Source organism: Danio rerio, chromosome 5 (genome assembly GCF_049306965.1).
Source record: "Danio rerio strain Tuebingen ecotype United States chromosome 5, GRCz12tu, whole genome shotgun sequence".
Lineage (NCBI taxonomy): Eukaryota > Metazoa > Chordata > Actinopteri > Cypriniformes > Danionidae > Danio > Danio rerio.
In genome coordinates, this window is record NC_133180.1 from 59,036,203 (window position 1) to 59,057,500 (window position 21,298).

Consider the following 21,298-nt stretch of genomic DNA (forward strand, 5'->3'; position numbering starts at 1 on the left):
TTAAAGTCAAGTGTAAAATAAAATCTACATGTGATGTACAGCTATTTAAGAAACAAATTTGCCATATTGTAAAAAAAATAGTGTAAAATATGTAAATAAAAGGCTAAATTCAAATATTTTTACCATATACTTTAATTAAACCTTTCAAATCTTGAAAATATTGTTTAAAAAATGAGCAAAAAGTGTCTCTATGGCCTTAAAGTTTATGTGGTAGTTTTACCAGTGCTATTGAAAAAAAGATTAATTCATGAAAGGAAAAATCGACCATACTTCCTTTGTTGGTGCAAATTCCTATACATGTAGCTTTGAGATTTAAGCAATTAAACCATTCAATCAGGTTTACACTTAAAAAAAGTGATTTCATAATGAAAATCTGATTATTTTTTTTTCAAAAGTAACCAACTAGTACTTTTTAAAAGTGTACTTTGTACTTTTACCTAATATTAGTATTATTTACTAAAATTTGTGTTATTTTAGCAGTGTAATAGTATTTTTACTTGAGTACAAAAAATATTTCACAAGCATTTAGTGCAGGTTTATTATATTATTAATATATGATTAATAATAATAATTATTATTTTTCATGTTATTTATTTGTATCAATTCCTATGCAATATTTTATAGGTTGCTGAGAATACATTTCAGGTCTTCAATACATAGCATGTCAGTCTTGAAAAAAAAAAATAGCTGCTGGAAAAAGTGCTTAAAATTCCCTGATTTTCATTAGGCTGTGCCTGTATGAACCCTGTCATATGAACATTTAACATATATTTCAAGATTTGTCAGAAAGTGTATGAATATGCTATATAGCCTATAATTATGAGGTCCAAGCAACATTTCTGATTGGACCAATGACAGTCTGCTGCGATTGGTTGACACTGACTGCTTTCAGCCAGAGACAGAGAGAAATGCCCAGCAGCTAATCAACAAAATAGAAGTAGTCACAGTGCATACACGCTCGATAGTGTAAGGTGTGGAGTTTAGCTGCCAGTGGATGAATGTAAATACAGACAATGGACTTGAAAATACAGACGACTAACTATTTTATTGAGCAGAAACTCCCAAGAACTGGCGAGGAGATCTCCTAGCTTGTCACATATAGCTCTTTTCACAGACACACACACACACACACATATTGCCCTTGTCCTCGCGCACGCGTCCACAAACACACACAGACATAACCCTCCTCCAGACGACATCGCGCACACACACACAACCCTCCTCCGGACGACAACGCGCGTGCACGCACACACACACACACACACACACACATTACACTCCTCCACGGGAACGTAAACAAAGCAGCACGCATCGCGTTTTTAAAGTGGCTTTGCACGCGATATGAGAATATAGCGAGTTAACCTGATACAGAACATGCAGTTACAAGTAACAAATCACAACTAAATACATTTGCAAGCTAGGGTAAACGAGGCAACAACTTTAATCGCACGTACTTACACTTGAGAAATGGAGGAAGAAACTGATGTAACAGAAATTAGCTCATTTAATGGATATTAATAATCAACAATAACGGTTTATTCTTAATTATTAATATTCCAGCTTAAGCTTCAGTCAATTTGGTCAAACAAACATATGATTGTATATGATCCTGCCCGCTCGACCGAGCAGACTCTCTGATTATGAATATTAATTATCAACAATAACGAATTATTATTAATCATTAATATTCTGGATCAATTTATTGTTAATTTGACCAAACAAACGCAAGCAGAGCCGCCGCAAAAAAACACCTTTTTTGATAAAAGGGGCACAGCTTAATTGCATAACTAAAAATACCTGGTCTTTCATGTCTGGAGAACTCTCTTTTTATGCGAGTCTCTCTTCCGTCGTGGTGAAAACTCCTTTTGATGTCCTTCTTGATGCGTGGAGTTTGTAATGCAGTTCAGACGAACACGATCGCAAACTTTAAACTGAGTTTACTTTGCCGTAAAATAAAGAAAAGCGTGGCGGGAAAAATCCATGCGGCTTGGAAGAGCCGTGTGGCCCAGGGGGCCACCCTTTGATGGGTTTTTTGTTCGGACTGCTCTCTGCCCAGATGTTTGGGGAGAAGTCTGGTTATACCTGCGGGTCACGTGACAACCCATTCAGCATTCTGACCAATGATTTCAGGACAAAGTTTGAGCGCGAACCCTTCCTTTGTCTCGAGGCTGCTCGTATGCAAATTTGAGTGTCCGCCCAAAGCACGCGGAGAGGCATTTCATGCAGGGAATTAAAGAATAAAGCAATGCGAGTTATGATCTTGCTCTATGCATCATGTGTTGTTAAATGTCAGCAGAAACCCATCGGTACCAAACATGGGGGGTTTAAAAGTACATCAACATGATTTTTCACATCCTCATATTATTTATGCTTTAAAACGGCCTAAAGGGAACAGGCATACAGGTTATAAGAGAGGTTACACAGGTAAGAAAAGTACTGTTTTCACAGAGCTTCGTCTGTTTCTGTATTTGGGCTTCCAAAGGACACAACACAAAGACGGAAGTGCTTACAGTTCAATATTAATTATGTTCCAAAGAATTATAAAATACACAGCAAGCATGATTTGACAAAACAGCTCCAGAATCTCTCCTAGTTCAGTGCTGGATTCGACTAAAATCTCCACAAAGCAGAAGCTGTGAGTTACAACCAGTAAGTGTTTTTATTTGTTAAAATCGACCATGACATGGACAGTGTCTAGCGTTAACAGTATGCTGTAGCAACGATGTAAACAATGCAAAATGCTGCTTTGCGGACAAATGATTTAGCTACAAATTTATATTTATCAGTCAAACTGCTGTAAACACACACACTCCACCAACACGTTCGTGTCTCTTATGTGTGTGCGCGACTTTGCATTAATTGTCTTAAGGCAGCTTTTCCATGCGTTTCTCATCTTGGATAATAAAGTTGCAAAATAGAGGTCTGCATTCCCGAGGCTGTCCCGCTGGACCCGACCAGATTTCTGCGGCGCGGGAATAAATTTCCGAATAAAGCGCGGGAGCGGTCGGTAACGGGTTTGATTTGGGACGGGAGCGGGCCGTCTAGTAATATCGCTCCCAACTCGTGAGCGAGCACGCGTATGTATGTGTGTAAATAAAATAGCGAGATGCTGTGTTTAGCTTGTTTGTTGCTGTGTGTGTGTGCGCACGCGCGAATGAGAGAGAGAGCTTTGTCTGTGTGTGTGTGCTTGGTGCTTATGAGTGTGTGTGTTTATACAGACAGCTTGTTATAGGCTGTCTGGACTCTGTATAGCAGGGTGGTTTTCGGTTTTGTTCTCCCCCCGCTCTTTAGCAGGATCGGGCGCGGCGGGTAGAAAACGGGGTGGGTCGGGCAGCAGAACAACAAATGCTGAATGTAAGGGGGAGCGGTCGGGTTCGGGCTAAAACCAGGCGGGAGCAGTATTCAAAATTTAGTCCCACGCAGATCTCTATTGCAAAAGATAAGTGGATGATTTATATTACTTACACCTGCATAATCTGGATACACGTGAAAGATGTCATGTAACGCATAGAGTTAAAAAAAAAATACAGGTTAGCTTACCTGACTCGTGGTAGTAGCAAAATAATAAATCATGGCTCACACAGGTTGCATCCCACATCTTGTGATTTATTCTTCAGTCACGATATATTACAGAAAATAACTTAATCCGAGCATCAGAGAAAAAGAAAGTCCTACGCACATGCGCTTGTTCAGAAAGTTCACACATTCACACACACACACACACATAGATGCAGACAACATTCACACCACACACACACATAGACGCACACGCAAACGCTCTTGAAGGAGCCGCACCCCATTTTCACACGTTACAGACACTTGTCAGATTTTATTTTAGAGCAGGCAGGAAGTTGACTGATTGTTTACACCGCAGAAAAGCGTGTGCTTTTACGGGCGTGACGTGGAGCCGATCTGCGAATAGCAGCATATTATGACGATGACCAATCAGAGTCACTTAAGGGCGGGCCTTTCAGACCACACATTGCTTTGCATCTTATAAACACAACCAAGCCTTAAAATTACATTCTGGACCACCCTTTTACATACTGGCTTTTGAAGCTAGTGAGCTGAGGAACACTTCTCCCCAACTCTTAAGTGCAACAATTGGTTAGTTTTTTGTGATATTGTTCACTTGTAGTTGTATTGTGTGGTGATATTGTTTAATTTAAGTGTTTAATTGTTTAATTTAAGTGTTTGCATCAGTTGGATTTTGCAGTAGTTGGATTAGTCTTTAATGCCAAATTAACTTTATTGTGCCTTTATTTTTATTTATAATTTTGTGTACTTCCAATTGTGCCTAAAGAGTGAGTGCCTTGTTTTATTTTGTATATCTTTTCACCTATTTATGGTTGAGAGAGGAAGCTTGGGGAAGTTTGTGTTGTTGATTTTAATCTTTGATTTTGCATTAAATAAGCTAGTCCTCTAAACTTTAGTTAGCTGTTTTCTGTTTGTTGATTTAGGCTATACTCAGTTTTGACCTAGTTTCTGTGTGTGTGTGTGTGTGTGTGTGTGTGTGTGTGTGTGTGTGTGTGTGTGTGTGTGTGTGTGTGTGTGTGTGTGTGTGTGTGTGTGTGTGTGTGTGTGTGTGTGTGTGTGTGTGTGTGTGTGTGTGTGTGTGTGTGTGTGTGTGTGTGTGTGTGTGTGTGCGTCTTTATGTCAGTGAAAGCTGACATATTCACAATAAATCCAAATATGGTCAGTATGAATCTCTGATTCTAGGGCTATTTTATTGAGTAATAAATAAGCATGTAAAACTGTTTCTGGAGATTTTTTTAAACTTACCTAAGCCACATACCTACTATGTAGGTGACAGAGAACAATTAACTTATAGAACCAGTGCAGTATATGGCACCTTTAAGCTAGACGATGTGTCACAATTGCAGACATGTATAAAATACTAAAGACACAGACTTTAGTAAAAGTACAAGTGTCAAAAAAGTGTCAAGTGTCTATCAAAAAGTGACTTGAATAGAAGTAGAAGTGCTCTTTAAGCACCATGCTTAAGTGGAAGTACTAAAGTATTGCAAGTAGTTTATTTCAAAATTTACTACTCAAGTACTGAAAGTAAAAGTACTAGTATTGTGTATAGTAGTTATTAAAGAAAAGAAGTCAAAAGACATCATATTGTTTTGTTTATTTTAAATATGTTTTTTTGGGGCACATGATTAAGCAAAACGAAAATAAACAGGGCTTATGATAAAGTTTTTCTCTTGCACTTGAACCATAGATCTAACAGATTATAACAGCTTTAACACACATCTTTCAAAGTTGTGCGTCACTAAAACACTCCGTAATCCACTTAAAACGCTATTTAAACCTATTTTCTGATTGCAAATTACAGATTGTAAACGCTGTAAACGGAAGTTCTAAACATTCTACCGGAAGACGCTGGTCGCTATGGTGCCCTCCATGCAGCAGCCAAGAAAAAGGTCTAGCGTGTAGGGGTGTGAATTTACACGATTTGGTTCGGTTACGATTATCATGCCATCGATTCAGTTCAATTCGATATCTAAGCATTGACGATGCTTTCCATACATAGATATTTTCTTCACAACACAAGAAATTTATTTATTAAAATCTATAAATATATTAATATTTATATATTATTTCTTTAACTGCCTGCTCTACCAAATGGTTGACCATATTTTCACTGACATATCTTATTGAGAGGAGTACCTAACTTAACTAAATCTGATTGAGCCATCTCTACCACTTGGTTGAATGTATGTTATGGCAAAAAAAAATCCAATAGTTGTCACTTACTCAATCAAAAGCACTCGTCACAACATTGCTTCTACATTGAAATCAAAAACAAGGAAATCAGTCCTAACATCATGTGACCATTTCAACTGTTTTAGTTAAAAATTTGCAAGGAAAGCATATTTTTTGACATCTTACCCTCTAAGAGCCCTCTAACTTTACATAGTTATGTCACTTAACTTATGCATTAATTTTTCAAAAACAAGCTCGACCAAATGGTTGATTTGTCACTTTATGGTAAAGATAGAAAAGCAAAACTAATGATTTCATATCATGCATTTCAGCAGTCTGAATGGACTGTTTGCTGAGAAATATCAACTTTTTATCATTCACAGAATAAATATGACACAGCTTGTGATTTATTCATGAATATACTGAGATAATTTCTTAAGTATATATATTTTTCGACACTTTTAGGATATTTTTGGAGTAAATATAATGAATTTTTGAAACTTATGTGTGGAAATCACAACTTTCAAAGATGATTACCTCTTAAATGGCAAATACTTGTGTACCAGCATTAGCACAATAGTAAGCAATTAATATTTGATTGTTTGTTTGTTTTTGTAGATATTTGATGGATGTCAATAGTTTCTATGGTACAAGAACTCACATCGTCAGGCACTTTTACCAGAAAATCACTTCACTGATGAGATAATTCAGCATGTTCACTCACATACTGTACATACACTCTCATTTTCTCACACACACACACACACACACACACACACACACGTACATCTTCTGGAAGCACTTGTAAAACTAAACTAAACAAGCTAACTAAATTATTAAATATTTACATTACTAGTATTTTATGGCTTATGGCTATGATTTAGTATTCAAAAATTTTTTATTTTGATTATGTTTTTAATTAAATTAGTCTTACAATTCATATTTCCTGATTTTTATAGTATATTTTTTAATTTTGGGACTTTTGCCATAACCCAACATCTCAACTATTTGGTAGAGGCTGATATTTTAGAAATTATGGGATATTTTGGAAAAGAAATTCATTGATTATGTTAACAATCATTAAGGAGATTATTAACGACATCAGGAGTTAAGAAATGCTATAAAAAATCATCGTTTTTTCTTGGTCTGACAGTTATTGGGTTATTTGTAATACAATTTTATCCTTTAATACAGCAGTAAGATATGTGAACTAATAAACTAAGTAAATATTATCCCGCTTGCTTTTTGAGCGCTGACAGGCGAGGTCTTACACCTCTATGATTGGTTATTGTCTTCACCTTCGCAACAGAAAGGGCAGCGTTCAGCTTTAGAAAGGAAAGCGCTGTTCACTAATGGCAGGAAGAACAGCAGTGGTGACAGTCTATATGTGCATAATTCAAGTAATCTGTAATAGATACAGTAGAGAAAACTTGCACATCAAGCACGCTCATGTCAGGATCCACAAGTATCACTTTAACAGCCAAGAGGAGAGGAAAAGTTACCTCACAAACAGGCCAGCGGATCAAATGTCCAAAGTGAGAGAAAGGCAGAGATGGAGTTTTACAGCATAGTTAAATAGCGGCTCATGTGCTGTGCAGCCTTCACTCGCCTCCGTCCTTCACCATAGTATTGCGACATCGCGCACAGGAGATAAATGATATCAGTACATAATAACCGGTTATGATCTATTACATACTGAACCGATATCAATCATTTTGACACCCCTAGTAACGAGTAACGATGCAGCACATAAAAAATCTATCGGAGTAAAAGTATTAAACTCATCAAAAATATGTACTTGAGTAAAAGTGGAAGTAGGAGAAAAAAACAATACTCTAGTAAAGTACAGATTCTGCCTTTTAGTACTTAAGTACAGTAGTGAAGTAGTTCTACTTCGTTACTATGCATCTCTGCACAATTGTAACAACAAACATGCTAAAAACTGTGGTCAAACACAACCAATCTCCACAGTCATTTGGAACAGAACCACAGGGAGCTTTGTGTTAAAACAGGTGTACATGTTATTCCTTAAAGCTGATTTATACTTCTGCGTCAAGCATATGCGTATGCTATGGTGCAGCCTACGCGTTGACGCATAGCCCTTCGCCGTTGCCGTCGACGTCGCTGACGTGCACCTCTCAAAAAATTTAACTACACGTCGCAATGACACGTAGTGCAAGCTCTATGATTGGTCGGCTTGGTAGCGCTGACAAATCTGGGCAGGACTGAGAGCGGCACGAGCCGGATGGAGCGATTTTTACAAGTGTGAAGTCCCGTGAAGGAGCACCGGATGAAAAGTTTTGTTTTGTGTTTACCTCAAAGTTAAAGTTGTTCCACGTCTGCCGGTTTCTGCCTCAAAATGAGCGAGTTTCAGCCGCTTGCACATTCAGGAAGCGTTCAGAAAAAAACTTAACACCTGCAAAGAAACTTAACACAGAGAAACATTAACACCTCACTGCCAACTAGCATTTCGGAAGTGTTAATGCAGACCAACAGAGACAGCGCAACGAAGTATAAATGCACAGCAACGCGCGTTGCATGTGCCGTGGGTTAGGCTGGTCACTTGACGCAGAAGTATAAACTAGGCTTTAATGTTTATATGTTAATAGGGAAGGAGCGATTGACTGAATTTCCTATTTACCATACTTTAATTCATCATAATTATTACATTGTAAAGCCCCCGCAAGACTTTGTTCCTCTTGAATGGAACAGAACTATTGCAGGTTGGAGTACCTGAAAAAAAACTGCTCAGTCATCACACTGTTCGTGGCATAGCCATTGTCATTTATATAAATAATTGCCCACTTTTGAAATAAATGTATTATATTGTATTTTAAATATGTGATTTATATATTGCCATATATAAGATTTCTAGAGGCAGAAGCACATGACTTGCAATAAAAAAAATTTGTGCTATATTAGAATATTAAGTGTGTGTGTGTGTGTGTGTGTGTGTGTGTGTGTGTGTGTGTGTGTGTGTGTGTGTGTGTGTGTTTGTTTGTGTGTGTGTTGTTGTTTTTACTTGACTGTTTCAGTTTTAATTATTACCTTGTATTTCAATGTATTATTTCAAATAATCAGAATTATTACATTTTAAAGAAAAGCCACAATATCAGATATTTTCACTATTAATTAATGCAAACTTAGTAATGCAAATTACTACCAAGAAAAATCATGAAACAGGGCAAAGCCAAGACAGACAGCAGATCTTGTTAACAAAATTGTGATTCATTTCTTCATTCATTCATTTTTTTCGGCTAAGTTCCTTATTAATCTGGGGTCACCACAGCAGAATGAACCGTCAACTTATCCAGCATATGTTTTAAGCAGCTAATGCCCTTTCAGCTGCAACCCATCACTGGGAAACAGCTATACACACTCTTTAACACACATACTCTACACATACTCCACACAGAAGTGGCAACTGACAATCGAACTTCTTGCTGTGAGACGATTTTGCTACCCACTGCGCCACCATGCTGACCACAAAAAAAAATGATATTTCAATAAATTTTTACAGTTAAACTTGAAGCCCTAAATTATTAGCGCTTTATTTGGGTGACAAGTGGGGCACATAACTTTTCCCTACCTTCAATGTCAGCAATGACAGAAACAGAGCACTGTAAACTGAAGCACTGTAAAATACTATTTGAATTTCAATTTTTTTATGTTTGTTTAATTTACTTTGATTTTCAAACAACACCAAGTTCTTATGTTGAGTAAAAAAAAAGTTCTTATGTTGAGTAAAAAAAAAAAAGAAAATGTGATTTACCTACCCTTTCTCTTCTTTTTTCAGCTTCTAAAGAGCAGCAGAAGGCAGAGTCTACTGAGCCGCTTAAAGCTGTCAAACCTGGACAGGAAGACGAAGGCTTTATTCAAGCCAAGGGTCAGAGTGCAGTTTCTGCTGAAGTCAAAGGTCAGAAATTAGTTTAGTAAAGAATTCAATTCATCCTTATTTTTTTATTGAGCTTTAACAATGTAGATTGTCAAAGCAGCTTAACATAGGAGTTCAAGTAAATTGAAACTTTCTTCAAACAGTTTTCAGAGTTGAAGTTCAGTTTAGTTCATTTCTATGTGGTTTAATTTTTACTGCTGAAAGTCCAAACACTGAAGAGCAAATTCAACGATGCAGAGCTCCACAAGTCCCAAATACAGAAAGTCAGTGGTGAGGAACCAGAGATGGGGGACTCGAGTCACATGACTTGACTGGAGTCAGACTTAAGTCACAAAATTTAGGACTTGAGACTTGCTTGACAAATATCCAAAAAAGTCTCTACTTGACTGTCATGACTTGAGACTTGACTTGGACTTAAGTTAAATGACTCAAAATAACTTGTTTTTGTTAAATACATTACCGTTTGTAATATATTATGCTTTATGCATTTGAAAACAAAACAACACCGAAAGTTCTAAGTCACGCACGTGCAGTATTAACACCTCATCAGTTTTCAGATTGGTTCGAAAGATAGGTTCTCTGTACTGTTGATGATTTTTTAAGTCAGATCGGTTCGAAAGATAGGTTCTCTGTACTGTTGATGATTTTTTTAAGTGGATAACTTGGTATATAGTATTTTTTTCATGACAGAGGAAGTGCAAGGCAAGTTAAAAAGTAAGTTACTTTAAGTAATTTGTGGATTAGCTTTATTGGAAATGCAAACCATTTAAAAAGAATCAGTTGGATTTGCTGAAGTGGATCAATCGGTTCATTAAGAAGAACCACTTTAAACGATTCATTAGATTGATTAGAACGATTCAGTTGCTGTCCGGCCGTCAGATAATGCGGTGGCAGAAGGCTCTTCGTCTTGGCTAATTAAGTTTTATACTTTTTGAATAGTTTAACTCAGTGCTTCCCACACATAGACTTTACTTGGGCGCACTAAATTGTGTCGGCCTAATATAACCAAACAACCGCGATCGATGTAGTGGAAAATCCTCTCTCGTTACACATTTCGATCTGTGCACTCGTGAACTGTCAGGACCTCTGCACTGCAGACCCACAGAGACGTATCTTTTAGGGTCTTAAAAATCCTCAGGCTGGGTTTTAAAATGTTCGGGATTCGGCTTTTGCTTACTAAAGCTATTGTTCATTAATCATATGCGTTTTTGCATTATCTTTTTATTTAAGCCTATTTTCTGCTTGGCTTTGCAGCTGACTGCCACCAGAGAAACATTCAATAAGTCTTTCTTGAATCTAAACGACTATATCTAATACTACTATATACTCGGAATGACTGTTCTAAACTGGCTGCAAAATATACATACACCATTAGTAATTGTTAATCAAAGCATTTGCCTTATTTAAATAATCTACACACATTAATCGTGTCATTATTGTTGTCCAGTTTTTTATCAGGTTACTCACTTTACCTCAATAAACTCCCCACTGGAAGGGTTTCAAGGCAAGTACGATGGATACATCTTGTGGAGTTTCAGGGTACCACGAGAGGTCCACACTTTTATTTTTACGAGATACCTCCTTGTATCAACTTTCACCTTCATCGTACCAACACCACACACAACAAGTGAGATCGGTTCACCATTCAGTCCGGGTCTCTCAGCCTGAACATCCAAGCACTTGATGCATGCTTTTAATCCTTTTTACTTGAGACTTCTTCTCTAATAGATTGGCTTTTCTGAAAGTTTTACAACGAAACAGTTTGCCTCCGTGATTTCCATCACCACACAAGGCATAGGGTATTTGCTTGGAGTCCCTTTTAATTTCACTCGCTGAAGTCTTAGTGAACGACTTTGTTGTCTCTCTCCATCTATCACCTGGTTTTACCCGGTGGTTTGACTTTTCAGGAGCATTAGAACGCCATTGTTTGCTGGGTAACAACTGCTCCAGCCTTACAAGCAACGACTTTTGGTCTTCTAGGAACATCAAAAGCCTGTTGAAACGGTTTCCGGAATGGACGTTGCTCGCAAGGTTTTTCACACACATGAGCCACTCTCTTTTCATAACATCAGGGAGCTTACCTCCAAGGACCAAATCAACAGTTGATTTCGCACTGCGTCTTCACACCCCAGGTCTGTGAGGTCAACGACTGCCCTCTCCACTGCTAAAATCAGCTCCAATGTTTCTCATGGCTGATGATTCTTTACAGCAGGCCATGATTGGAGCTCCAACACAATCTCTTCAGCTGTTTGTGCTTTATCGCCATAACTGTCCTCCAATTCTCTGAAGATATCATTTGCATCCCTGCAGTGCACCAGCCTGAGTTCACTTTTTACAGGCTCACTAATACTGTCCAGTAAGTGAAGTTTCTTGCATTCCCTCGAACCTGTAGGTTCTGCTTGCATCTGAATACTTTCCCATTCAGCCTTCCAACGCCAATAACCTCTCCTGTCCCTGGAGAATTTTAGTAAGCTTATCGGTGTGAGCCTTATTTTTGGTCTAGCCCACTGAAAGCTGTTTTCACCACTGGCATAAAAACCAGGGCTACTATATGGCACATTATTACATTGCCCCATTTTAAGATCAACAGGTGGAGCAGCCTGATCTCTCAACAGTTGTGGCATGTGGGCTGGAGTTTGAGGTAAAGTAAAACTAACACCAGCAGACTGATCGTTTATAGAAGAGGTAGCAATAACATGTGTTGCTGGCTGGGTATAGGTGACGCTACCTGCAGCTGTAGGGCTATCGCTTTCCATTGAAACATGCCAACTGACTGTGTCATCGCCTTCCTCATCAACAGCCTCTGCCTCCTCATCATCAACTTTTATTTCTGCATCATTCTTCCTCATGACGGCATCCTCATGTCCGTATGCCCAGCCGTCCATCAGTTGCTCTTTATCCTCTCTCAATGATAAAAAAGTGACCATTTATTTCTTCCATGTGGCCGATAATCCCTCCAAGCATACACAGCCTCCTTGAGTTTACTGAGCTTTCTATCTAGTTTACTACTCTCGACCTTTTGCTGTGTCCATGGCAATTCACTTGTGCCAAGAGCCTCAGCTCGATCAAAAGCGGACTTGAACTGTGCCACAAGAGCGTCTATGTCTGGCTCTGCATACTTAGCCCACAGTAATTCCATGATCTTGCTCTCAGTTTCAAGGAAGTTTTGCTCATTGGCATCTCTTTTCACCAAAGCGTCCCGCAATTCACTGTCTTCACTTGTAGGGTCTCTGGCTTTGTGCATCAACATACTCATTACTGGCATCAAGAAGCTTGTCATAATCATCCCTTAATTTTACTAACTCTTCAGACAGTTCAACTTCACATAACTTAGAGGCGGTTTACCCTAGTTGTAGGGTTCGTTGTGCATTTGAGCGTTTTTGCTTTAAACTCTCCAGATCTGGTTTGTCATCTGACATTTTGCTCCCTTTTGTTATTAATCCTGGTGCTCAGAATCACTTAAATCACAGTTTTAGCAAAAGATTCATTCAGAAGTACCGATTCAAAAGACTCGCTCAGAAGAGTCGACTCAGACTCACTCAGAATAACTGACTCAAAAGATTTGTTCAACTGTCGCAGGTAAAATTTGCTTTATTAGCCCCGCAGCAGTTATTATCTACGCAGTTTTACTCATGGTTGTATAAACTGTTTAGTCCTTTAACGGCCTTGTTGGCCTTTGGCTTGTTTTCTCCTCAGAAAATGGATCTCCGATCCCGATGACATCCGATTTTCCTCTGCTCTGCGTCTGTGAACCTCTAGCACGGCTCTGTTGGCGGTTTATAACTGTCCAGTTTTTTTATCAGGTTACTCACTTTACCTCAATAAACTCCCTAAAAAGGGTTTCAGGGCAAGCACAATGGATACAACTCGAGCCACTGCTGAACTTTTATTGCGCACACATACACAATGTACATCCACTAAGTACACAGCCGTACTGACGTTACACTTGTCTGTCAAACTTCGACGTCCTTCCTTGTTTAATAACAGTTGTTAGGAGCTAGTAACTAGTAGCTAGCAGCTAGCTTGGATATAAACCGCAAGCGTACCGGCCCCGAACAATAACTGACAGAGAGAATGAAAATGAAACTTGCATCTTAATTTATACACAGACACAACCTATTGGCTAGAAACGGTAATACCCATCTCCTTAATCTATCCGGACTATGGTATTTATGAAAATACAACATAAATGTGCCTGTATTTAAACGTACATGGCAAATAAACATACCTATGTTTGTTCTTCAAATACTCTGAAACATAATAGCATCTATTACTAATAATATACATATTATAAAAAATAGTGACACATACTGGAAAGTCCTACAATTGTAGTTTTTAGAGATATTGTCTGTTTTTTTTTCTGTCATTTAATTTTCATTTGCTGTATATTTTATTAATTTGATAATGTCATCAGACTATTTTACATAGGCTATTTTATATACATATCTAAAATGCTTTGGCATTCAAGTTTGCTTTGAACTTGAAAGAGAGAGAGAAGCAGATTTGACCCGTCAGTTTGTGCACATGGCTCCTGAATAGCATAAAAGTAAGAGAAAGTGGATGTCTTTTTTTTAACCGTTTTTTTTTTACTTTAACCCATTGAAAACATACAGTGTATAGCATTGTCATAATAAATGAAATTGTTGTTAAAACTGAAATTATGTTTTGTTTGTCACATATAGTTAACTATTTATGTGATGTGGGTAAATGGTGTTTAAGTTAAGCTTTTGACATGTTAGGGGTTAACTTTAATCATAAAATGAAAAAAGATTTCATTAAAACATTTAGTTAAATGCTAAATTCCAGTTTCTTTTTCTCACTTACATAATTTTTTCTGCCAATACATATTTAAAAAAGAAGCATTAAGTTAGGCAAAACAAGAAAAAAAAAATCTCTGTAATGTATGTGTGAAATGTCATATATATATATATATATATATATATATATATATATATATATATATATATATAAAATCTTGAATCTAAAGGTTTAAAATTGTCTTTAGAGTTCATTCTTAGCAATATATATTACCAATTAAAGCATTTTTTATTGGAGTTATATATATATGACTTGCACATGTGTGACTTACTCCCATCTCTCTGAGGAACAAAACTTCACCAAAGAAAACCACTTATGTGTTTTAGTGGATTTTACTCTGCTGACTTTACAACCTTATTCACATTTTTTCTTTGGCATTTCAGGAAAGGAAAAGATGCGGATGAAACCACGTAGCACACATGAGCTCTCTGTGGAGCAGCAGTTGTACTATAAAGAAATTACTGAAGCCTGTGTGGGATCCTGTGAAGCCAAAAGAGCGGTTTGTGCTTATTTGTATTTTTACATGTCCTCAACAAGTTTTTTACTGGTAATTGTGATTAAATTGAAAACATTTGCTGCCTATTAAACTATATATATCATTAAATGTCATTAAAGGGCATACTCCATATCATGTATAGAATTATACATTCATTACAATTCTTTCTGAAATTGATTCTGATCGTAGTTTAACCTAAAACCACTGTAAAGGGTACCAAAAAAGTGGTACATAACGGTTTGCTTTTTTTGTACCTTTGACAGTGGAAATTGAAAAAAAGACCGTACCATACCATAGTATACCGAACTGTACACTCAGTGCTAATGGGCTATTACAAGACACTTTGATAACTGTACAGCTTGGTTGCTGAAAAAAGTACTAGGTGTTGTACAAACGTCTGTGAGATATTTAAAAGAGATAAGCCACTGGGATCTTAGCATGTTAGATGTAGTCATTCTTAACAACTTTGACTTAATTAATGTTGTCAAGAAAACTGTTCATTACATACAACCCCAATTTTAAATAATGATGTGAATTGAAACTTGGGCAAAAACTTAGGAATAGTTCGGAATTGTTGAGCATGAAGGAAAACCACTGGTCAGCCAAAAAGATTCTGGCAAACTGTTCTACGTCTTAGAAGGGGGGCGCAGTTCCACACCAACCCTGTTTACAGCAGAAATGGCGAGCTGTTGACCTCGACTGGGGATGGACGGTGGATGAAATACCTTGAGGATCTCCTCAATCCGACTTACATGTCTTCCATTGAGGAAGCAAAGACTGGGAATTCAGGGGTTGACTCACCCAAGCTAAAGTCACTGAGGTTAGTTTCCAAGCTCCACAATGGCAAAGCAGCTGGGGTGGATGACATGCACCCTACGTACCTCAAGTCTGTGTTCTCTGTGGCATTCTGTGGGGGGTGCTCTAGGAGTATGGGGTCCGAGTCCCTCTCTTAAGGGCTGTCCGGTTCCTGTATGAACAGAGCAAGAGATTGGGTTACATTGCAAACATACAAAGCCATATACTGGAAAAAAAAACTAAGCTCAGAATCAATTAAAGACAGAGAGTCTCATTGCATTCAGAAAATAGTGAAACACATTGTAATTTTGTGAGCTGATAGCCTCATGGGCAGTTTTCTGACCTATAGCATTTAAAATTTTGGTTCAGATTTTTGTTCCCGATCCCAAAATAAAATGTTTAATTGCAATTTGTTGCATTAAAGATGTTTCTGATATTTTTACCACTTGTTTATGCATGTAGGCCATGATTCAATTTCATTTATATATACGTCAATGTGATTACTCTACCAGGAGGCACTGCAGAGCATAGCCACCGACCCAGGGCTGTACCAAATGCTGCCAAGGTTCAGTACCTTCATCTCGGAGGGTGTAAGTACATTCATAGCTACTTATCTGCAACAAATGTTTTTTAACCAGTGTAAAATGAATACAACCAGTACAATACTTTTCCAGATACATAAAGATTCGTGTGTGTGTGTGTGTGTGTGTGTGTGTGTGTGTGTGCGTGTGTGCGTGTGTGCGTGCGTGCGTGCGTGCGTGCGTGCGTGCGTGCGTGCGTGCGTGCGTGCGTGCGTGCGTGCGTGCGTGCGTGCGTGCGTGCGTGCGTGCGTGCGTGTGTGTGAGTGAGTGTGTGTGAGTGTGTGTGAGTGCGTGCTTGCGTTTGTGTAGTGGGCAAAGAAAGTATCCAGAGCCCTGTAGGGGATCAACCTACGTTAAAAGATTGATCAGGGATGTATTAGCTTATTTCAAGGAATCAGATCTTGAAGATTCGACTCAATTGAGTAAGACTGAGTCAGATTAAATGCCTTACACTTTACCTACCATTTCTCTAGCAAATAGAAGACATTGAATTTTACCAGTCGTGTTTATATTATTTCCGTGGCCAATGATATTAACATAACACAGTATTACGTAAAATTTTAGCAAGGTAACAAAATCTACAGCTCGAGGCTATGACTTAGAAGCACTTAAACACAAACACAGTTCTTACAAAATGGAGCAAATATTTATTGAGCTACACTACGATACATGAGACTAACTACATAATAAGCAAACAACAAAGAAGCGCGCACACACACATACACACAGAGGCAGTTTAGACGATGCAAAATGAGTTGACAACCGTCCCAAATTACTTCTTGTACTTATTACTAGATCTTAGAATCACATCTGAGAAACCAAAAAAGGGGATTTGGATTATCTTTAACTGCTTAAGATCAATTTGCACCAAATCAGCAAGAGACGACATTTGTGCTTTGCTGAAATCTTGAGTTTCTGTCACCGGGCAGGATTCGAAGAAACATGATGCTGCTGATTGGTTGGTGATGTCCTTGGGATTCACTCGTGGGTGGAGGTTGTCCTGGGTTACCTGAGAGTCGGTTTGCAGAAGTTCTTGTGGCTTTGGCAGTCCCGAAAGTTTAGGAGGTTGCATGGAAAATTCTTGGTGACCTAATTGCATGGCAGTGCGGTGTCCGAGCAAGGCGAAATGTGGCATAGAGCAACACCTGGTGCAAGCAAGCTGATGCAAAAAACAAAGTTTTACTGTTGCAATAAGTTTTAAAGTGATCTGGTTTGGTCTATCCCCACGGCACTGTCTTCCATGAGAGCGGGTCATTCCATTGAGGGCGGGTCCATGCCCCATACCATTGTACTCATGATCAGTTATTAACAGACTGCTTGTTAACTTCAGTGGTGAAATCTTTTGTAAGTTCGTAACTATCTTACATCAAATTGTACAAAATGAATACTGTTTGTTCTACTAGTTTTTCATTTACACCAATGTATTGCAAATGTCAACAGCTTTAGTTTAGTACCAGACATCATACATTTTTAGACACATACAGAGGGTTTCATCTGCTAGGACAGTTAAAAACACATTGTTTAACTTGGTTAGTTACAATGGTTGCAATAGTATATGAGGAAAACTATGGCATATTATTCAAAGATACAGTTGCCTTAATTGTAACACTTCAAGTGATTGAAATTAACGCATATGAATGAAAGACAGAGATCCTTTGTCTCTTTAAAAGTGTGCATCTGACAGGATGTCCCACATGACCAGGGAGTCATAAAAAAAGAGTTTTCCTGTTGAAAGGCTTGTAATGCACCATTGTTAGGTGATATAATCATTTACCAAATTTGGTAAAGGGTCCCCAAAACATCTGCACACAAAGTATTATTGAATATAGTCAAATCATTTGGCTCTCTATTATCTGTATTGCAGTCCTCGAGCCAGTTTTGAATGACTGAGACAATGGGGATGAGGGGGGATTTAGGATTGGGGATTGGGGGTGTGGCGTGGCATGGCTGTTCAGACTGACACCGACACAAGGAGTCATGGTGATAATTTGTTTCTTTTAATGACAGCAGTAAAAACTGAACAATTATTTGAACTGTACAAGTGTAAAGCTAAAAGTAAACATTAATTTTTATATCTTTTTTTATCCACAAAGTGTGCAGCTTTTGTGACTGCAGTATATCTTTATGGGCTTCTGGAACAACATTTGAAGTACACTACTAGTACATTGATGTTAGTATCAGAGATGGGGGACTCGAGTCTTGACTTGACTCGAGTCAGACTTGAGTTACAAATTTAGGACTTGAGACTTGCTTGACAAATATCCAAAAAAGACTCTACTTGACTTGGACTTGACTGTCATGACTTGACTTGGACTTGAGTTAAATGACTCGAAATTACTTGTTTTTGTTAAATACATAACAATTAAAATATATATTGCTGGATGCATTTGAAAACAAAACAAAACCAAAAGTTCTAAGTCACGCATGAGCAGTATTAACACCTCATCAGTTCTCAGATCGGTTCGAAAGGTTCTCTGTACTGTTCCAAATAAAGCACTGCAACTGATTCCTGACTCGAGTTGATGATTTTTTAAGTAAGTGGATCTTTTTTTCCATGACAGAGGAAGTGCAAGGCAAGTTAAAAAGTATTCAAAAGGATTCATTAAATTGATTAGAACGATTCAGTTGCTATCCGGCCATCAGAAAATGCGGTGGCAAAAGCCTCTTCATCTTGGCTAATTGAGTTTTAAACTTTTTGAATAGTTTATCTCAGTGCTTCCCATACATAGGGCCCTATCATACACTCGGCACAATGTGGCGCAAGGCGCGGCGCAATAGTCTTTTGCTAGTTTCAGCTTGGCGCAAGAGTCGTTTTGAGGCGTTGCGCTACGCTGTTTAAATAGCAAATGCATTAGCACTCATATGTGCACACTGCTGGCGCGTAGATTTTTCATTAGACCAAAACAAACCCGGTCTAAACTCCAGCGCAGAGTTGCGCCTCACTTACGCACTGCTTAATAAGCACAAGAGAGTAATAGGCAAAAATCTTTACATATGAAAAATTTTAAATATTAAGGATATATATAGGATATAATAAGAATAGACTTTTATGTCTTTTTCATCTCGGGAGGCTTTTTCAGTTCATTCATAACAGTTTGCTTTTGTATAATGTTATTATTATTAGCAGTATTATTTATTATATCCAGATTTATATTTGTTTTATTAAAAACAAGCTTAGATTTGCCCACCTGTCAGGTTTTAGACCATATGGGGCACAGCATGTGTTTGAGGATATAACTCAGGTTTTTGAGCACACTTTGTTATTGTTGTTCATTTATTCGTTTGCTGGAAATTACAACTGAATTTAGAAATAGTTTTGAAATGAATAATTGCACTTAACAAACAAAATTAGTTATTTATAGACTAATTGATGTCTGTGCGTAAAGGTTTCCCTATCCAAGAGCGAATGTGAAAGTAGTTCCATTATCTCTCATTCTCACGCAGTAGATGCTCTGTTTAACAGTTTTCTGTTAAAAAAAACTGTTAACTGTTTGCTAGTGAAATTCTCATTTTTTTCCACTTAGACTTACTTTGCATCCTGTAAATAGCGAATGCGCTCTTGGCGCGACGCAACTGGCTCTTAAAGGGAATGGGAGATAAGACTCTAATTCGTTTATTTTCAAAACACACCTATAACTCATTAAGAAAATAAGCTCAACCCTTTTAGACCGTGCGCCACGGCACAAAGCAGATTTTCCCATCCTTAAATTAGCAAAAATGCGTTCTGACACGCCCTGAAAGCGTTTGCGCCCTGCGTTTTGCACTCTGCGCATGGACCGTCAAAATAGAGCCCCTAGACTTTCCTTGGGCTCACTGTTTTGTTTCTGCCTAATACAACTAAACATCCGCGATCAATGTAGTGGAAAATCCTCTCTCGTTACACGTTTCGATCTGTGCGCACGTGAACTGTCAGCACCCCTGCACTGCAGACCCACAGAGACGTGCCTTTTAGGTTAATCATATGCATTTTTGCATTATCTTTTTATTTAAGCCTATTTTTCGCAAGAGAAACAATCAATAGTTCATTCAATAATTCATTCTTGAATCTAAATGAAAACTACTATATACTCGGAGTGACTGCTCCAAACTGGCTGCAAAATGTACACACCATTAGTAATGGTGTAATCATTATTAAAGCATTTGCCTTATTTAAATAATTTACATGGTTTAATCTTGTAATTATTGTAATTTTTAGAGATATTGTCTGTTTTTTCATTTTTCTGTCATTTACTTTTTCATTTGCTGTATATTTTATTAATTTAATGATGTCATCAGGCTATTTTACATAGGCTATTGTAAAAGAAGCAGATTTGACCCATCATGGATGTCTTTTGTTTGTTTTTTTACTTTTTTTTTTTTTTTTTACTTTAACCATTTGAAAACATACAGTGTATAGCATTGTCATAATAAATGAAACTGTTGTTAAGAATAGAATTATGCTTTGTTTTAAAATAAAATTGCATTAAAACGATTTGTTAAATGCTATATTTCAGTGTTTTTCTCACATACATAATTTTTATGTATGTGAGTTAGGCAAAGTTTGGCAAAACAAGAAACCATTTCAGACCATGGATCTCAAAACCTGTCTGTAATGTATTTGTGAAATTGCATATAAATATATAAGGGAAGCCTTGGTTCTCAATATAATATTGAATTGTTCGGTACAACCTCCATGGTTCAACACGCAGCTGTTGAATTGCGGTTTTCTCGGTTTTGCATTTAAAGAAATTTATGTGTGTTTTATATCTCTTAGAATTGACTGTGTGTGCCTCGAAATTCATGAGTTGAGATAAGGAAACTCCTCCCCGGTAGTAAATATCTAAAGTTAGGGGGTGCCTGACATTGCACTGAAAGGCATGCACAACTCTCACCTTGAGATGTTTTCTACTGCGTGCGCCCGGACAGAGGCGCACAAATTGCCGGACAGCACAGACATCCCGGACAGAACAAATTGCCTCCTAGGCTGCCAATTGAATAGCCTTGGACTACAGTCTCGCATTT

The 21,298-nt window shown here is 37.8% G+C and overlaps 1 protein-coding gene across 3 annotated transcripts in view; it reads left to right on the forward strand.

Moving 5' to 3' along the window:
* taf6 (TAF6 RNA polymerase II, TATA box binding protein (TBP)-associated factor) overlaps positions 1 to 21,298 on the forward strand; it is a 156,004-nt gene that overhangs the window by 112,302 nt on the left and 22,404 nt on the right. For all 3 annotated transcript variants that reach the window (XM_073950191.1, XM_021476094.3, NM_001004557.1), the window contains 3 exon segments: positions 9,509 to 9,628; positions 14,809 to 14,924; positions 16,229 to 16,306. In XM_073950191.1, coding sequence (XP_073806292.1) covers positions 9,509 to 9,628; positions 14,809 to 14,924; positions 16,229 to 16,306 — 314 coding nt within the window.